This window comes from Halichoerus grypus, chromosome 10, assembly GCF_964656455.1.
Source record: "Halichoerus grypus chromosome 10, mHalGry1.hap1.1, whole genome shotgun sequence".
NCBI classification, from domain to species: Eukaryota; Metazoa; Chordata; class Mammalia; order Carnivora; family Phocidae; genus Halichoerus; species Halichoerus grypus.
Genome location: NC_135721.1, coordinates 107,810,570 through 107,831,104, shown reverse-complemented (window position 1 = coordinate 107,831,104; position 20,535 = coordinate 107,810,570). Strand labels below are relative to the sequence as shown.

The 20,535-nt window shown below is 38.0% G+C and overlaps 1 protein-coding gene across 1 annotated transcript in view; it reads left to right on the top strand.

The window, feature by feature from the left end:
* CRLS1 (cardiolipin synthase 1) overlaps window positions 1-20,535 on the top strand; it is a 24,116-nt gene extending 3,581 nt beyond the window's left edge. The window contains exons 3-7 of the mRNA XM_036095830.2: window positions 4,525-4,654; window positions 15,117-15,202; window positions 16,084-16,152; window positions 17,717-17,808; window positions 19,552-20,535. Coding sequence (XP_035951723.1) covers window positions 4,525-4,654; window positions 15,117-15,202; window positions 16,084-16,152; window positions 17,717-17,808; window positions 19,552-19,639 — 465 coding nt within the window. The 3' untranslated portion in view covers window positions 19,640-20,535. The remainder of the gene's footprint in view (window positions 1-4,524; window positions 4,655-15,116; window positions 15,203-16,083; window positions 16,153-17,716; window positions 17,809-19,551) is intronic.

Genomic DNA, 20,535 nt, shown 5'->3' with positions numbered 1-20,535 from the left:
TATATGCTTTAGGGATAGAAATAAAGGAGAGAAGTTGTGAGACTCTTTTTCTATTTATTGTGATAGAAATACTCTGATCTTTACAACAGTTGGTTTTACTGTGGAGGGGGAAACAGTGGGTCAGTTATTGTGACCAGGGAGCTTGGAGAGGTCAGAGCTCAACTCAGGTTTATGCTGGTGGGAGGATGTAGGCACCCACACAGATTTGGTTTCTGATCCCTGCTTTGCAACCCTCTGATTACCCAGCAGAAGATCCTGCCCTGGGCCAGGCATTAGGCATCCTTCCTTCTTCCACTCTGCCAGTAGATGGACAAATGAAAAAAGAGCCCCTTTACATCACTGTGTCAGTTTTGGGGGAGGGAAGGATTTATTCGGGTTATATCAAATTAGAACTTGGAAAATAATTTTATAACAGAAGGCAACATATGTGTAAAATAGGCTTTTGTGGACTGACCAGCCATCAGCATGTATGACATTACTTGTCTTTATCACCCACCTTGTTGCATAAGGGATTTGAAATGATTTTTAAAATTACATGTCCTACAAAAACCAAGTTGAGGAAAGTGGTAGAAAGATAGAGCAAAAATTTAAGATCAGGGCAGTTAGCATGTAGAAATAAAGACATTATATCCTTATATAAGGCTGGTCTGAGATCCATGTGAGCACCCAGACAAGGCAAGAATGATTTGATGCCTCTTCAGACTGATTTATGTTTGGAAAGTATTGCTTGATACTTATTTAGTGAGAATGAAGATAAACTAATTTTCTATAAATAACAGTTGTGTAGTATCTGTAATGTCAGCTATTCCCTTTGAGGTTCACAGAAACAAAATTCCTCCTGCCCATTAGCATTGGTGAGCAATATAGAATTAAGTGAAGAATGTGCAGGGTAAACAAAGGAGGACATTGGCATTATTATATAGCATTTCCAAATATGCATCAAAAATAGTCTCTCAAAGTGGTTCCCACTTTTTTTTTTTCCCCCAGGTTTAGCTCCTGTTTGTCACTATTTCTCCCCATTCTCGCAGTCTCTCTTTTTTTTTGTCCCTGCTTTTATCTCTGAAGCCTGAAGGTCTCCCACTCAGACACACTCCAGGTCTGTCAAAGGCCATTATATTGATAATGGATTTTTTTTTTTTAAATGTAAGAGACAAGATCGTTTTTAGTTACTGGATTTGTTTTTCTTTTGCTTGTACCTTTTTTTAGCTGCCACATGAGATTGCAATACTCACTGAACTCAAAGAGGCCTCATTTACATTTTTCTAAATATATATGACAGTGTATGTGAAAACTTGAGCTATCTGGTACCATATTTCACATTTACTTTATGGAGGTTTTGATGCCTCTAGATTGGCCACTGGGCAGATGGCAGGAGTCATGGAGAGTTTAAGCAGGGGAATGACAAGGCCTGATTTATGTTGTATATGGGAAATAGGTTGTAGGAAGGCAAGAATGGAAGCAGAGAGGCTGGTTAGGAGGCTTACAGTTACCTAGGGGAGTGGCAGTGGTAGTAGCTTGGACTGGGGTGGGAATTTGGAGAGAAGTGAATGAGTGTGGGGTATGTTTTGAAGATAGAGTTGATATGTCAGTGGATTGCATATGTGCAGTGAGAGAAATATGCGTGATAGGCTGTTACTTTTTTGTTTTCTTTTCAACAACTAGTGCATAAAGGTAACAATTTTGTTTTTGGCATGAGCAACACTCAGGGTAGGACAGAGTAGAAAAGTACCAAGAGTTGTGCCTGTCAACATAGAGGTATCAATTGGGTAGTAGTAGTTGGGAGTTAGAAAAAGTCAGGGTTAGAGATAAATTTGAGAGTTATCAGCATATGGATGGTCAAGTCTGGGTGATGTCATTTAGGCTGGGTTAAAGAAGAGAAGGGGTCAGAGAAATGAGCAGTACGTGGAGCAATAGAAAAGGAGCCAGTAAAGGACACTGAGAAAGAACATTTGGTGAGAAAGGAAGAAAATTAGGCCATCAGGTGTCCCAGAAGTTAAGTGAAGACAGGGCTTCAATTGTGTTCAGGTCAAGTATGCTAAAAATGGAGAATTCATTGGTGATCTTTATGAGCACCATCTCTAGAGGAGTGGGGACAATCAGAGTGGATTGGCAACAAATGTGAGGTGTAATGACAATAGATGTGGCTTTGAGAAAGTTTTGCTTTGTAGGGGTATTGGGAAGTGGGTCGAAGAAGGGTAGTTTTTAAAGCTCTATATACTGGGGGAATTTTTGTTGTTAATTAACTGGTTAATTAAATGACCAGATAGAAAGGAGATTGATGATGCAGGAGAGATGGGGGAGAAGAGAGGCAAATCACAGAAGGTGAGAGGGCCTATGATCATGAATCAGAGAAAGCAGAGAATGTGTCTGGATGCAGTAAGTAGGTGGTGGATTTGTGGGTGGGAATATAAGGGAGTGCTAACAATCTGCTTCTGTTTTTCAAGGAAAGTATGGATATGATCATGAGTTAGAGTGAGAGGCTATGGGAGAAGGAGGAGTAGGCTTGAAGTGAGAACAGACAGTGTGAAAAGAAAGTAAACAGGCAGGTGTGGGATTGGGAGGCAGTATTGAATGCCCATGGGAGATTTATGATCCCGAATTTGAAGTGAGATCAGTTAGCCCACTTACGTATTCTTGGGCAATGGTCAGCTGGTTAGGTGCAGGCCTGGAGTAAGTACATGGATAGCTGTGTGTAAGAAGGGTGGAGGGAGAGTGAAGTAAGGGAGTTACAGATGTTTGCAAAGGAGCAGTGAAGTTGATGACCTTGGAATCTAATGTAGGTAGAGGAACAGGGAGGACCAGATGGAAATGCTAGTGAAAAAGTGGAAGGTTAAGTTCCTTGAGATCAAAAACTGAACTGAAACCTGAATCTTCCAAGGCCCCAATGCCCAGTTCTAGGTACTTTCTGTTAGACATTGTTACATGTAGTATATTTTATAAGAAAATAGGTTCTTTCAGTTGTGTAGTAATAGCTAGTAACTGCCTTTTTTGCGGATTTACTGAATACTAAACAAGTATTAATTCCATTATGTGCTGAAGACAATCAGCCCTTTGAGGTAGCTTATACAGATGAGGAAAGAGAAGCTTAGGCCAGATAATTTCCCCAAGGTCACATAGTAAAGGGCTGACCCAGGACTTGGACCAGTTATGTTCTGCCAAAGAGCAAGTTCTTAACCATTATGTTCTGCTGCCAAAGAGCAAGTTCTTAATGATAGGCCTGTTACTAACTTACTGGAATACTTGAGATAGAATTTATTTATCCTTTAAAATGTACATGTTAAATTATGTCTAAATTAATTTCTCCTTGGTTCTTTCTCCTTGGAAATAGGACTAGAAAATTAAAAAATTTGTTGAAGCTTGAAATTAAAGTGAGGAAAGCCAGGTAGAAACTTGGAAAGCCAGAAAATAACCTCCCTTATTTAATGGGAATAGGTGGTAGATACTTGATTTCATTCATCTTGTGGCTCCAGGGTGATCAGATCTTTCCATTTCTCAAGTGAAACTAGAGATCTGGATTTTTGTGGTAAGACTTTGAATATTTAAATGTTGGCAGCTAATTTACAGTTTTAAAAGCTCTGGGCAGGTTAAGCAAAAAGCTGTTTGCAGGACCCATTTGGCCCATTGGTAACTATGTATGACCTCTGCTTTAAAATATAATTGGTTTCTAGGAATAGTGAATAAGTAATTTGCATATCAAGATTTTTAAGTAGGCCAGGTACAGAGGATTGATTTTTTTTGGTAAGATTTATTTATTTTAGAGGAGAGAGAGAAAGCACACACATGCAGGTGAGGAGAGGGACAGAGGGGGAGAATCTCAAGCAGATTCCCCGCTGACTGTGGAGTTGAATGCGGAGCCTAATACAGGGCTCGATCTCACGACCCATGAAATCATGACCTGAGCCAAAACCAAGAGCTGGACACTTAACCGGCTGAGTCACCCAGGCACCCCTGAGGATTGACTTTTTTATTCACGTACAGTCAGACATGGAATTAACAGTTGCACTAAACAAAAAAGAAAGATAATAACAGTGAAAACTTAAGAGTGTTGGATCAAATCATAGAAAAGTAGGTAGGAGTGAAAATCAAAGTCTTGCAGTTAAAAGGTAGTTCTTGTAAGCAAAAGCAGCTATTTTGGCTGTAGTGAAATAACCCAAGGCTCAAAGGAGGGGCTCCCAGTCCATGTTCTGTCAGCCATGCTTTCTCTGGGTTTTTTGGGGGTCCTTTAAATCTCTAAATTTGTGTTTGGATTCAACCCACAAAGGGGCCTTATGAAAATAAAAGAAATACCGGAAGGCCTTGAGAAAGAAAAGTACTGTAGAAAAGTGAGATTGTTTTTAGACCAGTTGGTAATTTGAAAGCTAAACATATACCGGTGAAAGAATGAGAAGGTTTGGGGGTAAGAAACAGAAGAGGTTTTATTAACATTTTATGAAAATATAGTTGTTATTCTGGTATCTATTAACCTTCAAGATATCTACTCTGTACCTATTATGACATTTATTTAAAAAAAACTTCTATTTTCAGTTGGATGGATTTATTGCTCGAAACTGGGCCAATCAAAAATCAGCTTTGGGAAGTGCTCTTGATCCACTTGCTGATAAAATACTTATCAGTATCTTATATGTTAGCTTGACCTATGCAGATCTTATTCCAGGTAAGAACGCCATCATGCGTACTTTTAAATAGCATAGGGAAGAATGACATTAGTCAGTTTAGGATTTCTCTTGACTGAGAGACAAATAATTTTTGTTCCAAAAGTGTATTTTTCAACTTTAAACTGTTTCCCTGATTCTAAACCATTGAATTGTTTTGCTTGTCAAGCTGTTATTTTACTTTAGAATTTATGTCCTTCTTTTACTAGTAGAATCTGTTGTTTTCTTAGATTGTTTAAAGTTAAATTTAAGCAAATATTATTTCACATTGCCAATTCATATTAGTTTAGAATTTTTTGAAACAGTATTTTATATTCTTACTTAGTGCCTGGCTTTTTGAAAGCAATTTAAAGTTTTCTTAAGTCTATTACTTATTAAGTGCAGTTTAATCATAAAAAATGAGAGCTCTGAAATCCTGAAAATGTTTATAAAATTTCGTATTACTAGTTTTACTTAGACATTGTTATGCAATTTCAAATTACATATATATATACACACACATATATATATGTATATAGTTTGTACATTATCTGAATACTCTTTCTAACAAAATTTTATGATCTTTTGCTTTTTATTTTGCATGCGCTTTTCTGGTTGTTCATTTTCTACTTAAGCTGTATTTCTCAGTTTTTCTCCCTTGGTTTAGATTAAACTTAATTTCCAAGTGTTAGAATCTGAGAATGAAGCAAACGCTGCCACATGGTCTTTCAATGGCATGTTATTATTGCCATTTGATAGGAAGAAGTGTAATGGCATTTCAGTCTAGTATAGTCTCCTCAATCTAGAGGATCTTTTTCTCTCTTACTTTTAGGCTTTTAAATTCCCATACCAAATTAAAAAATAAACTGGATTAATGTTTATATTTATGTGCTTCTTTGAAAGTCAGAATTTTGGTATATATATGGTTGGGGGTGTTGAAGGGGCAGGGGTACTCTCATTCTAATATAATTTGCGGGGGCGGCGAAAGGAACCTAAGGAGCATTCTATTGACATTATTCAAGATCCAAATGATCTGGTTTGTTTTTTTTTTAAGATTTTTATTTATTGAGAGAATGATAGAGAGCATGAGTAGGGAAGAGGGTCAGAGGGAGAAGCAGACTCCCCGCCGAGCAGGGAGCCCGATGCGGGACTTGATCCCGGGACTCCAGGATCATGACCTGAGCTGAAGGCAGTCGCTCAACCAACTGAGCCACCCAGGCGCCCCGATCCAAATGATCTTGTATGTGTGCGCATGTGTGCACATACTTTCAGGCCTCCAATTTTTTAGAGTTATTTTGTATTTTGTTGTATTATTTTACAAAGGTTGATCAGATATTTCCCTTTTGAACAAAGAAATTGTATCCAGGTTTTAGCATAATAGATAATGTTGCTGTGAGATTTACCTAAATAATCAGTGTAGGTTGCTTTGCAAGCTGAGAATTCTTTTTTGCTATTCCGGGAATTTCTGTTGTCTCACTTCTGTGTTGGGTCTATTTTTCCAAGTTCCCGTGGCTTCCTTGTTGAGAGTTTCCTTTTGGTGGAGTGCAACCTCCTGTTGTTTCCTGTCTAAGGATGCAGTGTGGCAGCTAGAGTTTTAGAGGTCCACAATGGCTTTATTCTAAAGACGTTGAAAATATTTTGTCTTTATTCTACCCTCCATACTTGATTGAGATTTGAATTGGGCATAATTTTCAATTGCAGATCATTTTCACTCAGAATTTTGAAGACCCTGTTCTGTAGACTTCCAGATTCCATCTTGCTGTTGAGAGGTCTCATGCCATTCTGGTACCTTTTCCTTTATATGTGGTTATGTTTTGTATTGGAAAGTTTTTAGGATTTTTTTGTTTGTTTACATTTTTTTCTAGTTGATGTTTAGAAAAACATTTTTCTCCTAAAAAATAATTTTCTAGCTATTTCTGTGGGTACCACATTATCCCAGCACTTTTTTTAAAAAAAGATATTTTTGGGGCACCTGGGTGGCTCAGTCGTTAAGCGTCTGCCTTTGGCTCAGGTCATGATCCCAGCGTCCTGGGATCGAGCCCCGCATCGGGCTCCCTGCTCCGCGGGAAGCCTGCTTCTCCCTCTCCCACTCCCCCTGCTTGTGTTCCCTCTCTCACTGTGTCTCTCTCTGTCAAATAAATAAATAAAATGTTAAAAAAAAATAAAATAAATAAAATAAAAAAATAAAAAAAGATATTTATTTATTTGAGAGAGAGAGAGAGCAAGCAGGGGGAGGTGCAAAGAGAGAGGGACAAGGAGATTCTTATGTACGGGAGCCCGACTTGGGGCTCGATCCCACAACTTGGAGAGTCAAAACCAAGAATCGGACACTTTAACTGACTAAGCCACCCAGGTGCCCCCATCCCATTTTTTATTGAAAAATCTGTACTTTCCAGGCTCACTGCAATGTCCATATATACATGGGTCCATTTCTGGGTTGTCTTAGTTGTTCCCTACTGATTTGTCTGTTACTGCACTAGTACCATCCTGAATTGTTACTGCTTTGCTAAAAGTCTTGATACCTGGTAGAGCAAGTCCTTCCACCTTTGATGTTCTTACCCCTTTCCATTTTGTGTGTAAATTTTATTTTTTTAATATATTTTAAGTTTATTTATTAAGCAATCTCTATACCCAATATGGAGCTCAAACTCAGGACCCTGAGATCAGGAGCCCCACGTTCCACCAGCTGAGCCAGCCAAGTGCCCCTTGTGTGTAAATGTTAGAATCAGCTTTTCAAGTTCCCCAGAAAAGCCTGTTGGAATTTTAATTGGGATTGCATTTAGTTTATAGATCTATTTGAAAGAATTGATATCTTTACAATATTGATCTTCCAGTCCACAAGCATGATATATTTACTCCATTTAGTCTTTTTAAAATGTCAGAATGTTAGTTTTCTTCAGAGAGGTAATAAACAGTTTTGTTATTAGATTTATTCCAAGTTGCTTGGTAATTTTGATGCTTTTCTAAATGGTAGCTTTTTACTATTTCATTTTGTAATAAGTGCCTATTGTTGATGAATAAAAATCAATTGTATTTCTGATGTTGATTTTTGTGTCGAGCAAAACTTGTTAAACTCTTATTCTAGGGGCGCCTGGGTAGCTCAGTCAGTTAAGCGTCTGCCTTCAGTACAGGTCATGATCCTGGGGTCCTGGGATCGAGCCCCACGTCTGGCCCCCTGCTCAGCGGGGCGTCTGCTTCTCCTTCTCCTTCTGCCCCTCTCCCCGCACTCCTGCTCTCTATCAAATAAAATATTTTTTAAAACTCTTATTCTAATAATGTAAATTCTCTTGGATTTTCTACATCGTCAATTATGTATTGTCTATAATTAATGATAGTATATTTCTTCTTTTCCAATTCTTTTGCCTTTTCTTTTCCATACTGCACAGTACAGTGTTGAATAGGAATGGTGTCTGTGTTTTGTTTCCAGTTTCAAAAGGAAAGTTATCAACATTTCACTATTAAATAAAATGTATCCTTTTTTCAGGTTATGGAAGTTCACTTCTATTGGGAGTTTGCTAAGAGTTTTTATTACAGTTAGATATTGAATTTTATCAAATTCTTTTTCTTCTTGTATTATGAGAGTCATTTTTTTTCCCTTTTAAACTGTTAATGTGTTATGGATTACATTATTGTTTTTCTAATGTTAAACCAACCTGAAATTCCTGGTATAAATCCAATTTGGTCATGATAGATTATGAAAATATTGCTAAATTTAGTTTCTAATATTTTGTTGAAGATTTTGTATCAGTATTCACAAGATACTGATATATTAGGTTTTACTATCAAATTTATACTGATCTCATAATAAGAGTTAGAAAGTCTAGGTTTTTTTCCCCCATTCTTGGGAGATGTTTGTGTGAAATTGCAATATTTCTTCTTTAAATGTTTGGTTGAACTTATTGAAGCATTGAGGACTGGAGTTTAGGAAGGAGTTTTCAAATAGGTGATTCATTTTTTTTTGTTATAGGATGATTCAGATTTTCTGGTTCATCTTTTGTCTGTTTGGTAAGTTATGGTGTTTTTCTAAGAACTTGTCCATTACAACTACATTTATAAAGATTTACCATTAACTATTTATGGTATCTACGTTAACTTTTTGATGTCCTTAGGATATGCAGCAGTGCCCCCTTTTCATCCTGATTTATTAGTTATTTGTCCCTTCTTTGTTTTTTTTCCCTTGAATTGTCTTAACAGAGGTGGGTCAGTTTTATGAATCTTTTCAAAGAACCGACTTTGGGCTTTGTCTGATATGCTTACTACTTCATTAAATCTTGCTCTTTTACTTCTTTCTCCAGGTTTCCCTTGCTGTTCTTCTTCCAAATTCTTTAGATCGGTTCTGTTTAGTAGAAATATAACGGGAGCCATATATGTAATTTTAAAATTTTCTAGTAGCTATATTGAAAATCAAAGAGAACAGGTGAAAATAATTTTAATAACATTTAACCTACTAGATAAAAAATATTATCATTTCAATGTGTAATCCATAAAAAATTAGTGAGTTTTTCTTCATACTGTGCTCTCAAAAGCCAGTGTCTAGTTTTCATTTTACAGCACTTCTCATTCAGACCAGCCACATTTCAGGTGCTTTATTTTCCCACGTGGCTAGTGGCTGTTGTATTGAACAGCACAGCTGTAGATGAATATTTAACTCATTTCTTTCAGCTTTTCTTTTCTAAAGTTGGCATTTAGGGCTGTACATTTTGTCTTGGGTATCCCTTTCACCGCATCTCATATGTCGATAAAAGTATTTTTGCCATTATTGATTTCAGAATATTCTATTTCCATTATTTTCTTTGACTTAGGGGGTTAATAGAAATGTGTATTTATTATTTGTGAGTTTCTCTGGCTATCTTTTTATTATTAATTTCAAGCATAATTATCTTATATCCAGAGAACATGCTCTGATTTTAGCCCCACAGGCCAGTATACAGTAAAAAAATTTTTTTAAAGATTTTATTTATTTATTTGACAGAGAGAGAGAGATCACAAGTAGGCAGACAGGCAGGCAGAGGGAGAGGGAGAAGCAGGCTCCCTGCTGAGCAGGGAGCCCGATGCGGGGCTTGATCCCAGGACCCTGGGATCCTGACCTGAGCTGAAGGCAAGACACTCAACTGACCGAGCCAACCAGGCGCCCCTACAGTCAAATTTCATAAACATTTATATGTGCTTCAAATGAGTATGTATTCTGTGGTAGTTGGGTGTGATGTTCTATATATAACGATTTGGTCAAATTTTAAATCCTGACATTTAAATGTTTACTGACTTCTTTTTTCTGTTTGGTCTGCTTGTTTGTCAGTTACTAAGAGAGTAGGTTAGTTTCCTTTGTGTTTAGTTTTACATTATTTTTCTTTGTAGTCTGATTTTTGCTTTGTGTCTTTGAAGTCCTGCTGTTAAGTGCATATACATTAGATTTTTTTGTCTTCTTGGTAAATTGAATGTTTTATTATGAAGTGTGACCCCTCCATATCTTCAATAATGATCAGGTCAATGTTTGCCTGATAGATAAATCACTTTCAATTTCTCTGTATCTTTATATTTTAGATATTTCTTATAAATAGCAGAAAGACAGATGGGTTTTCTTTATTTTTATCCAGTCTAAAAATATTTTATCTTTCAACTGGAACATTTAATCCATTAACATTTACTGTGATTACTATTATTTGTGTAGCAGTCTTCCATTTTATGTGTTTCATTTGGCTCATATGTGCTTTTCAACATCTGTAAAGATTTTTTATCATTATACTTGTTTTCCCTCTGTGCCAGTTTGGCTCTGTTATACTCTATTTCCATTTAGTTATTTTCAGAATTATATCATTCATCCTTATCAAAGTTCAGTGTTAATGAATCTGCACTCAGCCCTGCTTGAGCTCCATTTACTGCTTTCTCAACTTTGGTTATTGTTGCCATACTTTAATTTTATATACTTCTTAAACCCACATGATACTGTTTTTACAGTGTTCATTTAGATGTATCTTCATATTTACTTTTTTCTGGCTTACATTGTTTGATGTATCTCAGACCTTCCATCTTGGGATCATTTTCCTTTCATCTGAAGTGTATCTTTAGAAATTCTTTTAATATTGGTCAACTGGTGGTACATTCTTGCCTTTGTTTCTCTGAAAATATTTTTATTTTGCCTTTATTCTTTTGTATGTATGAGAACATTTTATTCTTTTGTGTGTGTGAGGATATTAAGTTCCACTCTCCAAGCAGATTTCAATTAATACAATACAGTATAATCAACTACAGTCACCATATTATACATTAGATCCTTAGACTTTATTCATCTTAAAAGTGGAAGTTTGCACCCTTTTATCAACCTCTCCCTATTTCTCCTGTCCTCCAGCCTCTGGCAGCCACTTTTTTCCTTGCTATTTCTATTTCAACTTTTATTTTATTTTATTTTATTTTTATTTATTTTTATTTATTTTTAATTCCACATGTAAGTGATACTGGGCAGTATTTGTCTTTCTCTGATTTTGCCTTTGTTCTTGAAGGATATTTTTATTGAGTGTAGAAGTCTGGGTTGGTAGTCATTTCAGCACATATAACATATTACACAATTTTCATTTCTGTTGTTGGTATAAAAGAAACTGCTAATCCATTCTTTTTTTGAAGTTAACTGTTTTTATTCTGGCTGCTTTTAAGATTTTCTCGTTTGTCTTTGGGGTTTTCCATAGTTGCATAGTAATATATCTTGGTATGAGTTACTTTTTTATTTATCTTGCTTGGGATTTGTTGGGCTTTTTATGATGCCTTTAATCAGTTCGAATTAAAATAATTCTTACTAACAAACGTAGAACTGAGAAATTTGTCTTCTCTCCTCATTCTCTTTGTGACTTTGTCTTTTTATTCCTTCACTGTCATTTTAGGCGTGTTTTAGGGGGAGAGCTGTATATATGTTATTTCGCATCTTCTTACTTTCATACTGCCTGCATTTTTGTAAAAGTTCCATCCACCTTCATCTGAATAGCTGTTTCCTCAAGAGTAAGAAATGTGCTTTCTTCCTCAGCTAGGATAATAAATAATTCTGCTTTTCTTCTTGCTTTTTCTATGGGAGGAGAGATTAGGATGAAAACAACTTGATTTGTTACATTTGTAGCAGTCCGGGATGTGAGTCTAAGTTAATTTCTACTTATGTGCATTTGTTCTGCCACATTTACTAAATTACGATTCTTTTCTGTATCTTGTATTATTTCTGGTTTGCTGTATAGCAAATTCTTATTGCTGGTTTGAATCAATTTCTGGAATAATTCTGTTATTTTTCAGTGCAATAACCTATGGTATTGATAATGAGCACTTGTGATATGTAAAAGTGACTTTGTTTTATTAATTTCTCTTGAATGCTAATAAAATTAGCCTCTAATGTACCTCTTTATTGCAGACATTACCTATTTCAGAAGGGTTAGCAAGTAGGGAGGAAAACCTTGGAGCAATCCCTGACCCGTTTTATACACTCTTATCCTGACTAACACACTATTATACTCTGATAGGCAAAATGAAAGCTGTTTTAGCCCTGGAAGAAAAGGGAAGGGTAGGGGCGCCTGGGTGGCTCAGTCGTTAAGCGTCTGCCTTCGGCTCAGGTCATGATCCCAGGGTCCTGGGATCAAGCCCCGCAACGGGCTCCCTGCTCAGCGGGGAGTCTGCTTCTCCCTCTCCCTCTCCCCCTGCTTGTGTTCCCTCTTTCGCTGTGTCTCTCTCTGTCAAATAAATAAATAAAATAAAATAAAAAAAGAAAAGGGAAGGGAAGGCTGGAGAGAAAGGAGGAGCAGTTAGAAGATGCAAAAGCCAGGGAGAGGCCTTAGACATCACCTGGTGAGGCAGGGTCCCAGCCTGGCTGTGCATGCAAATCCCCCAAGGAGCTTTCTTTTCTTTCTTTTTTTTTTAAGATTTTATTTTTTTTTATATATTTTTTTAAAGATTTTATGTATTTATTTGAGAGAGAATGAGATAGAGAGCATGAGAGGGGGGAGGGTCAGAGGGAGAAGCAGACTCCCTGCTGAGCAGGGAGCCCGATGCGGGACTTGATCCTGGGACTCCAGGATCATGACCTGAGCCGAAGGCAGTCACTTAACCAACTGAGCCACCCAGGCGCCCCTTTTTTAAGATTTTATTTATTCATTTGAGACACAGAGATACGGGGCAGGGAGAGAGGCAGAGGGAGAGGGAGAAGCAGGCTTCCCGCAGAGCAGGGAGCCCGATGTGGGGCTCGATCCCAGGACCCTGGGATCATGACCTGAGCCGAAGGCAGACGCTTAACCATCTGAACCACCCAGGCGCCCCTCCCCAAGGAGCTTTCATCTGTGTGTCTGTGAAGCTCTCCCAAGGTGATTCTGTGGTGGGCAGTCAGTTTGGAGAACACTTGATTTTTGTTAACTTTCCTTTCTCCGCCAGGCTGTTAGAGAAGGTAAGCTGAGTCCGGAGATGCTAATTGCGACTCACACGGCTGGGTTGGAGCCTCGTACACTGACCTGAGCATAGGCTGTGAATTCCATAGACCTAGGTTCCATTCCTAGGGCTCTGGCTGTACTGCTTCCTGTACTGTTTACTAGTGGTTACAGTACTAGTACTGGTTGTACTACTCACTAACTGGTGACCTTGGCCAGGTGATATAATTTGCCTAAAGCTTGTTTTCCTCATTTGTAAAATGGGGATAATGATGGTCCCTGTTTTGTGGAGTCGATATATAGATTAAATGATAATATGTATGAAATGCTTAAAACAGGGCCAGATACTCAATAAATGGTAGTGTGGGTTGTTACTAGTTAGAACAAGAACCCGTCTTTGCAGCGTATTGAATTGCCTCATCTCTTTTGCAGAAACTTCTTATTTAGGATTAAGTCCTAGTCTCTTTTTCCCTGTGATGATGAAATATACCAACAGGTGTTTACTCTCTTCTAAAGTTGTGTTTAGGAGGTTTACTCTATGTAATTTGCATGAGTTTGCTGTGTCTTAAAATCTGATGGTTAGATTTTGCCACCTAATGATTGCTGTAGAAAAGTCTGTTTTACAGACAAAAAAATGCTCCTAAAAATCATGGCTTGCTTGTTTTGTTATTTGGCTCATACAGTGTGTCTTCTGTGTGCTCCAAATGCCATGACTTGAGTGGTAGATAAGCATTTTCTCTTTCAAACAGTCTTATCATCAAGGACTAGGCCAATGATCTACACTTAACATCATAGTCGTAACCAACAGAGATTTAAATTGTAATCTGTAATTGAGATTTTGCTCAAGTTGCAGAACGAATAGAATGTCAGAACTGGAGAGGATCATAAATATGATCTCAAAAGTAATTCATAGAAGAGCTGTTTGGAAGTATTATGGAAGGGATACACATGACTCTGTTATTTTAGTTTGAAACAATTGAGTGTCAGGATTTTTTTCTTTTTTAAAAAAAAATTTTTTTCTAATAAAAGCAATATATGTTCATAGTTAAGACTTCCGATAGTGTAGAAGGACGTGAAAGGAAACAGGACCTCTGCCCTCCCATTGTTACTCAACAAGGGGGCAGGGCTTCTTTTGGGTATCAATCTAAAATATTTTGCTGGCTCTGGCTTTGGGGCCATGCTGTAGAATCTTTTAGAGGGGGTGAGGAGGAGCAGAGGGAGAGGGAGAGAGAGAATCTTTTTTTTTTTTTTTATGTTATGGTAATCACCATACATTACATCATTAGTTTTTGATGGGCAAGAGAGAATCTTAAGCAGTCTCCATGCTCAGCATGGAGCCTAACATGGGGCTCGATCTCATGACCTTGAGATCATGACCTGAATCTAAATCAAGAGCTGGACTCCTAACTGACTGAGCCATCCAGGCGCCCCCATGCTGTAGAATCTTAAGAATAATGAGAAAAGTATCGACAGATTGAATTCTTTTTAAGTTAGAATTCATTGAATGAATGGGGCAGGAGAAGAAATAGCGATAACCTGGGTAGGAACTGACCAGACAAGAATGAAAATATTTGGCTTTTCCACAAGTGTTACATACAGCAAATTTTACTGCTTATAAAATAGTCTAGAATGTAGAAGCCATCAGAGCTCCTGAGTCGGCATAGTAGTTTGAGTCTTCCAGTATCTTTTCCAGGCTCTACCATCTCATTCATTCCATATGTAAGTATAGTAAGCATGGTGATCATTTTTCCAAATTCACAAGGCTGAGAGGTCACAAAGGAGATAGTGGGGGCTGAGTACAGCCGACACTGATACTAATAACCTACAGCTTAAAAACATGCAAGAGGGAGAAAAGGCAAGAGGACTGACATTCTGAGAGGCAGACATAGTCCTTCATTTGGTTTGAGGGTAGGTGGAAGAAGAATATAAAAATCAGTGGTTCACTATAAGGACCCTAAACCAAATCCATAAGTATTTATTTACAGCATTTTTATTTCTGTGAAATACCAGTTCATAAGGCTGAATGAGGCTTTATTGTATGTGTAATATCAGTAAATTTCAAAATCCCAATCAAAATTATTTTATTTTTGATTTTCAGTTCCACTTACTTACATGATAATTTCGAGAGACGTAATGCTGATAGCTGCTGTTTTTTACGTCAGATACCGAACTCTTCCAACACCGGTGAGTCTGTTTAAAAAAAATCCTTTTATTATTACTTACAACTTAAGGCAAAAAAAACTCCAAAAACCCACTGCGTTGTATCCTGAGTTCCACTTTATGGGAGTAATTTATGGCCATTATTTTTTGATCCTTTTTTCAAGAATTTTTTAAAACCACACATAAGTGTGTCCTCTTGCTATTTGAATCACCCACAATGGTAGTTGTTCAGTGAAAACATGAATGATCAGTTTTAAAAAGGCATGTATATGAGTCAAACCTTTTTAGTTGATAGCACATAAAACCCAGACCAGCTCCGCCCTGTCCCTAGCAGCAAACTGTTAGGAGTGTTTGTGTAACCAAGCCCCTTTGCTGCCTGATTTAGCCCCTACCATGGATTGTCTGGAACTGGTTTTTAAAATCACAGTTGTATGAACACAGTGGTTTGTCTGCATATTTATTCATTGCTGTACAGATACTTGAGCACATAGGCATAGCATAATAATCTTATCCTTTGGTTCTGGATCCAGTGAGCATAGCAGGATCTTACTCATTTCATTTTTTAGCCTATGGAAAAAAATAGCAATAAGGGAGATTTATTGAGTTTATTTAGAGAACAGATGTCGTCAGGCAGACTTTAGGATAGTTACTGTGTTAGAGTTTTCTAGGGATTGAGATCTATAAATTAAAAAATCTGTTTTCAGTAACCTGTGTATGATTTATAAGGAATATAGACACTGCTCATTTAGGGTAATAAAAGAAGATGCAGATAAAGGGCTTGTCTAGCATGGAGCCAGGCATACGATGTAAATATTCAGTAACTGTTACCTACATATAATAACAAAATGATTGTTTTAAACTTGAATGATAAATTGAATAAACTTTATCTTTTTGTCCTCTGCCAGCGAACCCTTTCTAAGTATTTCAATCCTTGCTATGCCACTGCTAGGTTCAAACCAACCTTCATCAGCAAGGTAAGAGACACGCACATCCTTTCAGGTTATTCCCTGGTAAATGTTTATTATAATGAATATAAACCTCAGTCTACAGCCACTGAAAATGAGACCTATTTCAGTGCACTGACTGTAGGAGAGAGAGAGTGAGGTCATTAACCCAGTTCTTTTGTCCTTCGAGCTTTTTGGGTCTTTAGTATACGCATTGTGTTTTGCATTGGTGGTCTGAGCATTTAAGTCCCCGAATGAGGTATTAGGGTCACCGTTTGGGAAGGGGAAGGGGGTGGAAATGTAATCGCGTCTTGGTTGAGCTACAGAGAAATTATGGAGGTTCCTTTGTAGTTTCATTACCCTCCTTTCTGTGGTGAAAACACCGTAAAATCGGGCCCTTCGTTTTCACCATTGATTATTACATGGAAAGGATAGGAAAAAGTTGTACTTACTAATAAACAGCTGCTACGCTAGTTATTCGTCCTGTTTTCCCAAGCCCCTTGCAGCACGGTTACCGTGCCAGCCTTTGCATACAGAGAACACACCATTAATGACTCCCAAGGCGTTTCTGTTTTCCTCGTAGCCTTGATAAGTTCGTTCTAATCATCCTTTTGTCCTGTCCCTTGTGACAGAAGTTTAACAGGTTAGGGACACAGATCATCTTTGGGACAGAGGGGTTGTTACTGTTACACTAAAACTCCCTGGGGTGGACTTTTACCTACATTTATGGGGTTTTGTTTTTTGTTTTTTTAGATTCAAGTGACTTACATTTGTATCGGGTATAGCAGTTAGAGTGCAGCACTGCTTAGAGGGGCTCAGGTGCAAGAAGTTCTCCAGACAATTTTATTATTTAATTTTTTAAGATGAAGTGGAATCCTTGTCTGTTGGTTGCAGAATGGACGGTAGAACAGAGATGCTTCTTGCACATTTCCCACGGCTTCATCCTTCACACCCTCTTCCCCAGCACGCTTCTCAGGATGAGTGGGCAGTCTCCAGCGCACTCTTGGTTCTGTTTTCATCCTCCTCTCCTCCATGCTGTCTTGTAGGGTAGGGGAACATACTTATTTCCTCCAGAGCCTCTTCTCATGGAGATGAACGCATTTCAATTTTCTGACCTCCTAGGGTTTGACATTTGGGCAAATGAAGGAGAGCACTGGATGAAGTGCTGGGGAGTCTGGGTTCTGGGTTCCATCCTGTAACCTGCTATGGCTGCAGGCAAGTCACTTAGCTCATTACATTTTCACCGGTGAAGTGGTAGCTTTATTATTTCCATATCCACAGGGCTATTTTAACAGACAACTGAAAAAAGGCCAAGAACATTGCAACATTATTGAATTGCTGTGGAAATTCAAGGTAGTAGTATTTTCTGACAGATGCCCTTATCCTCACTGTAAAGGGCACCTGTGCAGACAGATGAGCCAGTTAGTGAAGTTGCCCCTTGGGTGTGAATGCCAGCTTCTTTGGCAAGGATATTACGACACCACGCCCGCCGAGGGTACATCATGTTACAGCATGATGGGCTGTGCCTTTGTCTCTTGAGCTTGAAGCAGGATCTCCTTGGCACTGTTTATTCATGACTTTTGTTTTGTTTTAGGTAAACACAGCAGTCCAGTTAATCTTGGTGGCAGCTTCTTTGGCAGCTCCGGTTTTCAATTATGCTGACAGCATTTATCTTCAGATACTGTGGTAAGCTAAATGTAGAATTACTCTCTGAGAATGTCAACAAAATGGCTTATTGTGACAGTCTTAGAATTACTTGGTTCTTACCATGTTTATGGAGCACCAACCGAGTAAAGTTGGGGGCTATATTTTATGACTGATACTATTCTGAAGTTTACTATCATGCATGGGATATAGAAATTACAGGAGTTTTCATGCAAGTTAAAAGGGATGAGAGAGATAGATAAAGTATTGGGGTTTTGGAGGAGGGAAGGATACTTGATTGCAGGAAGGGAGAAGAAGGAAAGCCTCAGGAAGGAAGTGGCATTTGAGCAAGAGGCCTAGTGGGTTTACACAGGGAGAGACTGGGGGAGGTTACTGGGGGTGAAGGACGGACTCTGAGCAGGGTCAGGTATAGGAGAGCGGGTAGGGGAAGGTGCATCCAGCCTAGTGGCGCAGGGGCATAGTGGGAGGGGAACTTGGAGAAAAGAGTTTGATTTTTATTTTATTATCCTTACTTATAGCTTTGAAATGTATCACCGTGAAAATATGTCGAATGCAATGTGTCCGAGTCCAGGTGTGCCACACTGAACTTGAAGCCCTGTATTTTAGTACACTGTAACTCTAATTAAAGCCTTGCTGATTCAGTCTGAGCCAGAGTCAGTTAAGCTAAAGAAGCGTTAAAGATGGTACACACGCTAAACCTTTTATTTTCTAAAATATATGTGTACATTTTGTCTGATTCATCCTACATCTTTTGATAGAGGACCGATGCCTTTTTTTTTGAGTATCGGTCTGTGGGAGTTTTTCTTGACTAAACTACATCCATAATACAACCTCTCTGATGTTTTTATTTTCTGTTTCTGTTTCTTTAAAGTGATATAGGAACTTAAGACATTTACAAAGCAATCTAAGTATAGAAACTTTCTAGATTTTTACCATTTTTCTCCAGCCTTTCAACAGTCATATTGCCTACTTTGACAGTAGTTTTTAGCAACTCACCTTGTTATAAAGTATTTCCAAAGTATCCCACTTAGTTCTCAAATATAGCAGCTCTTCCGGCATGTATGTTGCATTGGTTCAGGTGTGAATTTAGATGATCAAACTGGCACAGACAGCTTTGGGATCAAACAAAAATAGAGTTTCCATGATCTCCTGCTCAGCTGGTGGAAGCAGACATGCACGGGTGCACTAAAAAGTAACCTGCTAGGCCATGAGCACTCAGCAAGCCATACGCATCACTCATGGAACTTCGAAGAGAATCTGGTGAATCTGGCAGTTAACTTAAGGAAAAATCATTTAAAAAAAAACCAAACAAAAGCTGGATTTTATTTAAAATGACTCAGATATTCGAATTCTGCAGGAAATAAAAGCCCGATACCCTCGGCAGCAGGGAGCAGTGGAAAGAGCACAGGGGCTCTGGACGAGGCTCAGACGCGGTTCTGTGGCCCTGAGCAAAGTTCCCCGGGGCTTCATCTGCCTCTCTGTAAGAGAAGGTTGCTGTGAAAAGAAAACGGTGGCGTAAGACACCTAGAATAACGGCTGGGTAGAGGTGACAATGGCCAGTATTATTTTTTTTGGGCTCATTAACTAGATTCTGTTTGAGATTATCTTAAAAGCAGCAGCTTTAGATTCCTAGAGCTAAAAAAGAATTCCACGCATGGCCTTTTTGCTTTTTAAATAACTCTATTAAATGTATTCTTTGTGATTTTCCTGGTTACTGTGTCTTAGACTTGATAACTAAAACTTTCTTTCTTTCTTCCAAAAAAGGTGTTTCACAGCTTTCACCACAGCTGCATCAGCTTACAGTTACTATCATTACGGTCGAAAAACTGTTCAGGTGATAAAAGGCAGATGAAAGCCATCCATCGTCATTAGTGAGGAAGCGGTATACGTCGTCGGTGGCAGGGCGAGGGGAAAGCTACAGGAGCTTCCGTAGTTTGGGGTTCAGCTTGAAAAAGGACTTGTCAGAACAAACCATGTCATCAAAATTTAAGTAATGTGCTTTGAAAATAAGCTTGATCATGGGCATATGCAGAATTTCCAATGTATTTTTAAATACAAATAAAACTATAATTTAGAATTTTTTATCTTAGGTTTCTTGATTAATTTATAAGGTACCAATTATTCCAATTATCGTCAGTCACTTTTTAATGCATTTTTAAGAAACCTAGTCTAGAGCATGGAAACTGAAGTTGCCACTTCTGTTTAACAGAATTTAGATGGCTTACAAAGCACTAGGGGATTTACTGGGTTTAAGTATCTATCCGACACAACTTGGCTACACAGTCTTATGTTTGATTTTTAGAACTGTGTACACATAATAGTTTGTGTGGTTAATATTTGATCATTTAGGATTAATGACAGTAAAGGTAGCTTAGTTGTGGATGAAGTAAACTTGTAAAGATATTTAAAATGCAGTAAGTTTTGAAAATAACAAATGAGATCACAACAGAAGGTATTCAAGTTCAGTAGTCTTCCAACCTCTCAGGTGCCTAGTAGTCTGTGTATCAGGATAGCAAGTGACAGAGGTGGTTGAAATATGAAAGCATGTCCATTAGCCTACACCATCCAGGAGGCAGTGAGTTATAACATGCCTTCCGCTGTTTCTAACGTAGCAATGTTTGTATGATGTTGGAACCTGTACTCACATGTTATGTAAATAATATGAAACTGTATATTTTTCAAAGGTTTTTTAAATTTTGGGGTATCTTTTGTTAAGATATTAAAGGAATAAAAGAGCTGGAAAAGTGC